Genomic DNA, 9226 nt, shown 5'->3' on the forward strand with positions numbered 1-9226 from the left:
CAAACTCTACATGTTCTTTCCGATGGAGTTTCATCACCATACACTTCGGATAATAAGCGATACGCTTTAGCTGAGGTTTTCTTGAGGTCGAAGTAGTGAAGAAGCACACGTCGGAAAAACAGCTTATCGCGATTCATTTTCAGTCGATTGGAAAATCTTTTTGGCATCGAGAAATCTAATCTGTTAGGATTGAATCACTTTCAGCGACGTTCTAAACTACAAAAGACATATGACTTCATCGTCGAAACTCGCCAGCGTTGGAGCCAACACCCTCTAGTAGCGAGCGATAGGAATTAAGTTTAACACCTAATATATTTATAATTAGTATATTAGTATGTTAGTATATTTATAATATATTTTTAATTTTACAATTATTTAGGTAATAAGGATTTATAAGAATATTATTTGAATAAAATATAACGTCTTTTAGATTATGTGAAGAAATTTATTAATAGAGGAAAGTCTCTTATTATGAGATACTTAGTACATTTTTGGTAAATGCTATAAGTCTGTAGGCAGATTAAAAAAAATAATAGGTCATTTTGAAGGGAATTTAATCAGTAAGATAATGTTATGTAAAATTTAATTCAAATTCCATTTTTAAAAAAATTAAATAGAAATGTAAAAAGTGAGGAAATCCCAAAGTCAAACAATTGTGCTCCTAACATGAAATGTCCCGAGAAATCGATAATAAAACGCAAAGTATTGCAATTAAAAGACTTTATTTAAGTACAAACAAACACAGCCACAGCGTTCGCGAAAAATGAGCATGCGATGGATTATCATTATACCCAGAAATCGTTTTCAGGTAGTTGAAATCAAGTATCACAGACAGTGTTGCGCTTAGATAATTATCTAGATATAGATAAGATAAATCACACAAAAATATATCCTAAATAAGATAAAGTTGATTAATTTTACATTAATATAGATAAAAGATAAAATAAAAATAAATGTTATCTAGATAATTTTTAAGATAATTTTGTTTCTAAGTAAATATTAGGTAGTAAAACGATTTAGGATACAAAAAACGCGATTTTATATTTTTATAAACCTTTATTTTTTAAGAAAAAAAGTTTTTCGAACATTTCGTCTGATAATCGATTTCTATGTGGAATTAATATTAGCTGTTCGCAACTAAAAAGGCGCTCTACTGGCGATGATGGCAATGATGTGTTATACATAAAAAAACATTTGTTTAACGTGTGGATACAAATTAAGAATATCTATTTCTTTAAATTTATTTTCTAAATATGAAAGTATTCAATATTGCTCTAAACGACTGGTGTGACACTAATCTCAGTTTTTTTGTCTATATCACGAAAAAAATCCTCCTCACTACTACTACTAATACTACTATTACTGGAAGTTAATTGTTTAGTCTGAGAGTAAATTGCATTTTTGCAATACATTGTTATTTACTTTCTTTAAAAAAAGTTCTTTGCATAACTCTATGTTATCTTCTGGCACAAAATTTAATTTAAATCTAGGTAAACTGATTGCAGATATAATAAACGGTTTACTATCAGGTGATCCAAGATCAAAAATATGTTTAAATCGCTTTTTTAAAGCTTGAATCATTCCAACTACAAATGGATTACAATATATTAAATGCGTATATTTTGTAAGTTTTTGTCTTAGTATAGTAATTGTAGATGCTACCACACACACACAAACCAAAAAAATTTATTTTTTCTCCTTGTAATATATCAAGACTTGTTGCTAAAGGAGACATATTCATAATAAATTCTTCTAAGAATTCGATTTCAGTTGGTTTCAATTTTTGGAACTTTCTTATAATATTCTTGTACAATCTTAGATAGTTTGAAAAAGTTAACATTTCTTTTATCTAAGATAAGAAAAGATAATCTATATTCTTAATAATCTGGATAAAGATAAGATAAAGCCATTTTTTCATCTAGATGACTATTTAGATAATTTTATCGAGATAATGGAAAACACTGATCACAGAAATAGGCACTCGATATGTTCATTCCGGTTGTCCTTTTTAATATATAATAAAATTTATACTTTAGCAACGATTACAAAAAATACAATAACATCAAATACAACACACAAAACAAAACGTTATTTAAAGTTTTTTTTTGTTATTTAAATAACGTTTTTTTTTATATTATAATATTATTACAAAAAATGATTAAAATAATTATAAAACAAAATCAAATTAATTTTTCTGTACTATATTTACCTTATAATTTGAGTAGACGCCTCAATTTTGTCAAATGTGATGCTATCATTGCTATAGTTTATAGGTGATTTGACAATTACATCATCGGTAAATTTTACGTGTATGATGTTTGTCACGATATGTAACAACCAGATCCTCATCGCTACTGATGTCTTCGTAACGATTTACTTCACTATTCATAAGTTCCAGCTCAAAATCAGCAAAGGCTATTTGGAATGTAAGAATAATATTGGGCTGTAAGAATAATACATATATCTTTTATAATTCAGTTTATTAAAATATTCAATTTGCATAGTATAAAAAATTAACGCACATCAATCCATAGTATTAGATTTGTGTCTAATATGTGATTTAATAGGTGACATTTCTTTGATTGGTGATAAATGCGAGCACGGCTTGAAATAAAGATGTATAATATATCTTTGACCGGTAAGGGGATGAGCACAAAAATCTTGTAGTACATATTTTGAAAGCATATAAATGGAGGAACAATTTAAGCCTAGGAACATTTTGCTATCTGTATTTTAACTGGCACTTTACTCTTGTAAGGGGAAATCAGTGATTGCTTCGGGGATGATTTACCGGTCAAAGGGGATGAGTACTAATATTTGAACTATGGTGTATTAAAAGCACAATATAATTAGCGCAAAATTATAGTGTTATTATTTTTATTTTTAACAAATATATAAAATGAGGCTCGAAAGTATCTATCAATTAAAAATAATAAAAAAGCCCGTCAGAGCCTACATTATCTGTTTGGATGCATAGAAAACACTTTATTTTCATGTGAATATAAATATAATGAATCAACTCCAGTAAACGATTCAACCCTTTAATTTGGGTCCTTATCAATATAAAAATAAATTTAATTATGTAAGGAACGCAATATCCAAAAAAGTGATTCACACCAATTTAGCTCGTTCTTCTTTATCCAAATGCCAAATTAGCTATGTAAGAAGATTATCACAAATATTAACTTATACAAAAATAATAAATTTACATAAATTACAATGGAGTCAAATACAATGCGTTAAAATCAGGATATTAACTTAAACAATAATAATATAAAAACTTACATAAAGTAAAAACGGAATCCAGTTCATTGCATACATTGACTATCTCTGATAATGAAGTTCTTTTATCTCTTGACGTGGTTTCATTGTTAATAAATGTTCCTATTGACTTGGTATTTGAAGGCATAGAGAGGAGATGGCATTTCATTGAAAGAAACTCGAGCATCCCCAAAAGGGAATTTTTTAAAGCCTTGAAATTAGTTCTTAATTCAACATTTTTTAATGACAAATTTTATAAATAGACCTTTGGTGTACCGATGGGTTCACCCATTGTAACTGACATTGTTATGCAAGATCTTGAAACAAAAGCTTTGCAGGATCTTTCAATTTCGACATCTTTTTATGTGAGGTATGTTGATGACATTGCGTTAGCATATGATGCGTCACACATTGATACACTGGTGAACACCTTTAATTCTTTCCATACCAGGTTAAAATTTACAACTGAAATAGGGCGGGACAGGTTAAATTTTCTTGATGTCAGCTTAATAAAAAAGGGAAATTCTCTTATTCATAATTAATACCACAATCCTACTTTTTCTGGTCGTTATTTGAATTATTTTTCTAGACACTCTTTGTGCCAGAAAGTAGGTACAATCGTTGGTTTAATTGATAGAGTTCTTTCTTTGTCCCACCCGATTTACCATCAAGAGAATTTCGAATTAATAATTAAAATTCTTTTAAACAATGGATATCCATTAAAACTTATATTTTCAAAAATAAAAAATAGGTTGTAAAAAAAATGTAAATAATGGAATGACCAGTGTAATACATCTAAAGACAAGACAACGGATAATAAGGAAGATAAAATCAATCACAGATTTTTTACAATCTCCTTTATACCATTTTTGTCTGAATAGATAAAAAAATTTTTTAAAAAAGACTCCTTAGTACGAATGGCATATAGGGGGATTAATAATCTTAGGGGGTTCATCAGGGGTCACAAAGATGTTCGTTCTAAATTGTCTCATACAGACGTGGTATACAGAATTAATTCTAGAGAATGTGAAGCATCATAAGTAGACCAGACAGGTAGATGTTTGAAAACACGCATAAATGAACATAAAAATCACATAAATTGGAACACTACACAACATTCCGTAATTACAGAACACAGAGTCAGTTATCAGCATGATTTTGATTGGGACAACGTAAAGATATTAGACGAGGAAAGGGTGTTCAATAAAAGATTGATTTCGGAAATGATCCATATAAAACAATAGAGGCAGAGTTTGAATTTACAGAATGATACGTATTCATTAGATCCATTTTACTTGGAATTATTTGCAGAATCGTGACGTTGTATTCTCTCTTTGTTCTTGGTATTAGTTTTATTTTATTTTCTTTTCAATAACTATGTAACTTTATTATTTTGACTTTCATTTCAACTCTGACTGTAGACACCACAACATCTTAACGTCGAATTACAAGATACACTTACATGTAAGCTAATATATAATTTAAACTTCAGATTAATTATTTTAATAATTCTCTAATTGTTCGTTTTTTCTTGTTTTCTTTCTTGCGAATGACTACATAGTAAATCTGACAATTTGATGTGATTCTATTTTTTGACGCAATGTACTGGATTCCGTTTTTATTTTATGTAAATTTTTATATTATTATTGTTTAAGTTAATATCCTAATTTTGACGCATTGTATTTGACTCCATTGTAATTTATGTAAATTTATTATTTTTGTATAAGTTAATATTTGTGATAATCTTTTTACATATCTAATTTGGCATTTGGATAAAGAAGAACGAGCTAAATTGGCGTGAATCACTTCTTTGGATATTGCGTTACTTACACATAATTAGATTTATTTTTAAATTGATAAGGACCCAAATCAAAGGGTTGAAACGTTGGAGTTGATCCATTATATTTAAATTCACATGAAAATAAAGTGTTTTCTGTGCATCCGAACAGCTGATGCAGGCTCTGACGGACTTTTTTATTATTTTTAATTGATATTTTTATTTTTATTACTATTTTTTTAATGCATTCTATCTTTATTAAAAATCAGCAGAAAACTCATTTCCTGCTAAACGGCTTGAGCACAAAAATCGGGATTACAGCAACAAATTAGCACATAAAGAGCACTAAATCCTCCCTGTGTTTCGTATGATTATGCCCATGTTGGTATTCTAGCTTGATAGACACGTACTTGTACCTAGGTATTGAAAATAGACTATCTTGTACAACACTGATCGTGTCTCCAGATGGCTGCTCGAGCAAATCTTCAATGCCCATCTAATCGCCAGATAAACTACTCCACATGAACTGTTCGAGTGGATGTCAGATCTAATAAATTTATCAAATGTAGTAAAGTTCTCATTAACAGGAGAATATAATTTAACAAAAGAATATCTTGCTACTCGATTTGAAAAAATTCTTAGTGTTATTAAAAAAAATGGTACGTTTATTGTAAACAAATTTTCAAACTTTTGAGATTAGAACGTACAAGAATGAGAAAAAAACTTAAAAATAAAAATGATCCAATTTATTAATAAATTTTTTCACTTAACCTATAAAAGACGTTATTTTATTTAGATAATATTTTCATAAATCTTTATTCCCTAAATAACTGTGAAACTAAAAATATATTCTCTGGTATCGTTATGAAATAACATGATTTATGTAATTCATCAACAGATTAAAAATCTACTAACATTAAATAATAGATTTAACATTTTGAAAAATTAAAAATCTTGAACGGAAATTTTGACCATAAAAAATATAGCTTAAATTCTTTGTATTTGTACTAAGAATATTAGAGAATCTTTTTATAAAAATAAAAAATATCGATCTTGACGAAGATCGACTTATTTATTTCAATAAGATTTTTCGAGTAGAAACAAAAACTTGAAGTTTTTTTCATATTTTTTCTTAAGAGGATGCTTTAGTCTTCTTTTTTTACCGATAAAGCAAGCGTTTATGTTCCTTGCGCGGTTCTTCGAATTAGTTGCACAGAATAAAAATTCCTTCTCCACGATTGAAATACCCGTGCTAATGTACCTGCTCCTGGTGTATTTTGTGTCCAAAACTGGGAAAAATAATAAATTACAGATTCCTGTATCCATGTGCTATCAGCTCACCAAATTTACTTCGTGATAAAATTATATGCACGTTATATGCTTGAAATTAGGGCAGGAGCACATGTAGAATAAATAGACGATTACAGTCGTACCTTTAGAATTAAGTTTTGACGCCTAAATAAAAAGATTAGCGCAAGGAACGAAACTGTGTGTCTAGCGCGTGAGAAATCGACGATGTATGACTGTTTAGCCATGAAACCGAGCAGTATTTTAGTTGATCTCTTTCTAAGAGATGGCGTTGCAATATGTTAGATAAGGACAGATGAATGCGTTTGAGTGAGACACAACGATATATAATAAGTATAAGAAATGAATGAAAGATGTCACTATTGTCGAATTTGGAATTTAAAAAAGTCTGTACTATCGACCTTGATTAACTTCGACCGTCACTCCAGCATCCCCTTAATAGAGAATTTCAAGACGAACAATTTGATCTGGTTATTTTTTGTTTTTTAATAATTTAAACAGAAGTTATGTTCAACTAAATATTTACGAAATAAAATAAATGGTCTCCAAGTATTTAAAAATTTTTGAATTATTTCCCTTTTGACCATTGTATTTAGAATAATTAATATTTACATCAATCGACATAATAAAAGACAAGACGCTACTAGTTTTAACAGGTTTCTTTTATGCGTTACACACATATTAATTCTTACGATTACACTTATCAGATATAATATTTCATATTAATATATACCAAAATAAAGTATAGAATAATTTAAAAATATTGATTTTTTATATAAGTGGCGACTTTCATGACCTTGGAAAACAATTTTTTTTCGAAAATTATATAATAATTGCGTACCTTACCCAAGCAGCAAAGCAAGGCATCCTGACCAAGTCAAAGCGAAATTGCCCTAATTAGGATAAAAATGACTAAATTTCGACCTAAAATATGTCCTAAAAGTAAAATTATATTTGAGGTTTTCTTCGGAGGTAAAAAATTATCTAATTTCAACGCATTATAATGGCTACAAAATCCATTTGTATTTGAGGTATTCTTTATAGGTAAAATATTACTTAATTTCGATCTATTAAATTCTCTCAAAGACTGGTGATGATTAAAAAGTTTCTGAAGTTATAAATAACCTGGTATCGAACTCTATTTATGCCTTCAAAGTTGAATAGACTTTCTAGTTGTCAAGATTAGGTAATTATTGATTTAAAGAAGTTCGTTGATATTTCAATGATGTTATTGCTAACTTCAAAGTCGAGATTATCAAGGAAAGTTATCAGGTAAATTTAGTCTGCACTTGATCCAAATGACCAATGAAATCGACTTCAAAGTAAATTGAACCAGTCTTTTCCTAAAAGTCTATATAACTTATATGTCAATTTTCAGACCTCTACTTCGCATAATACACTCTTGACTTATTTACAGAATATATATGCGTGTAGCAAATAGTATATACATTCTATCAAAAAAGTACCGGGAATTGATCATTTAAAAAGCCCGCTTAAAGGAATTGTCAACATTCTTTTTGTCGCTAAGTTGGCATAACAGTCCTCTATCCTGATGCAGAGTTTGAGTGCCATCTGTCATTTAATTTGTTTATAGTGCTCGATTTCGTCAGTTCATCTCAAGTGTGTTTTGCAATTTTTACAATGGATAAAAAGATCGAACAAAGAATTTGTCTCAAATTTTGTATTGCAAATGGAATTTCGTGTACCGAATCGCTGAAGATGTTACAGAAGGCTTACGGTGAATCGACTTTATCAAAAACATGTGCATATGAGTGGTACAGTGCATTGAAAAGCGGTCGAGATATGGTGAAAGATTTGCCTCGCTCTGATCGGCCATCAACGTCTTCAACTGAAGTTAATCAACATCGATAAAGTGAAGGAAATGGTGACCGAAAATCGTCATTTCAGTTTGAGAGAGATAGCCGCTGAACTTACGATTGCAAAATAAGTCCGAATGGCCGCAGGAAGGCAAGATCGAGTTCAAGAACGTATTTTTGCGCTACACGCCCCGCTGGAGGCGCCGGACTTAAAAATCTCAACTTCGTTATCTTTCCGCGGGAGAAAATTGGCATCGTTGGTAGAACCGGCGCTGGCAAGTCATTCTTAATCCAGGCGCTCTTCCGCCTGTCCGACATGGACAGTCTGACTGAGATCGATGAAGTCGACACAAGCCAGATAGGCTTGCACGATTTGCGCTCCAAGATCAGTATTATCCCTCCAGAACCGTTCCTGTTATCTGGCAGCCTGAGATGGAACCTCGATCCGTTCGACTCGTATATGGACGAACCACTGTGGCGGGCTCTTGAGGAGGTCGAGTTGAAGGAGATGGGCTTGGAAGCCCACATCAATGAGGGCGGCTCCAATCTTAGGGTCGGCCAACGGCAATTGGTCTGCTTGGCACGAGCTATTGTGAGGAACAATCCATTACTTGTGCTGGACGAGGCGACCGCGAATGTGGACCCGCGTACAGACGAACTCATCCAGACAACTATCAGGAAAAAATTCGAGAAGTGTACAGTGCTAACAATTGCTAATCGACTCAACACCGTTATGGACAGCGATCGTATCTTGGTGATGGACGCCGGTGATGGACGTGGTGGTGAGTCAATTTTTTTTTCTTCAATTTCAATTTTCTTTATTTTGTCTTTTTATAAATTTTATGATTAGACCTATCGAATGAATTTAAGTAGGTAACAAAATCTTTCCTTTCTGAGGTTAATCAAAGTAGGTATACTAGGCGGATTCTAACCCATGGGGCTAGAGGGGAGTGCGAAGCGCGGGGGGTACTTGGTGGCGCGCGGGGAAGGCGCGGGGAACCGTAGGCGAAGGAAGGCCCGGCGCTATCGCGGTGTTTACGTAAACACCGATAACAATGATACG

The 9226-nt window shown here is 31.4% G+C and overlaps 1 protein-coding gene across 1 annotated transcript in view; it reads left to right on the forward strand.

The window, feature by feature from the left end:
* Nucleotides 1–8065: 8065 nt before the first annotated feature.
* Nucleotides 8066–9226, forward strand: part of LOC108769018 (probable multidrug resistance-associated protein lethal(2)03659) — a 16616-nt gene continuing 15455 nt past the window's right edge. Inside the window, exons 1-2 of the mRNA XM_018519748.1 lie at nucleotides 8066–8121; nucleotides 8311–8934. Of these exons, the coding sequence (XP_018375250.1) occupies nucleotides 8066–8121; nucleotides 8311–8934 (680 nt within the window). The remainder of the gene's footprint in view (nucleotides 8122–8310; nucleotides 8935–9226) is intronic.

Source organism: Trachymyrmex cornetzi, unplaced genomic scaffold (assembly GCF_001594075.2).
Source record: "Trachymyrmex cornetzi isolate Tcor2-1 unplaced genomic scaffold, Tcor1.1 scaffold840, whole genome shotgun sequence".
Taxonomy (NCBI): Eukaryota; Metazoa; Arthropoda; class Insecta; order Hymenoptera; family Formicidae; genus Trachymyrmex; species Trachymyrmex cornetzi.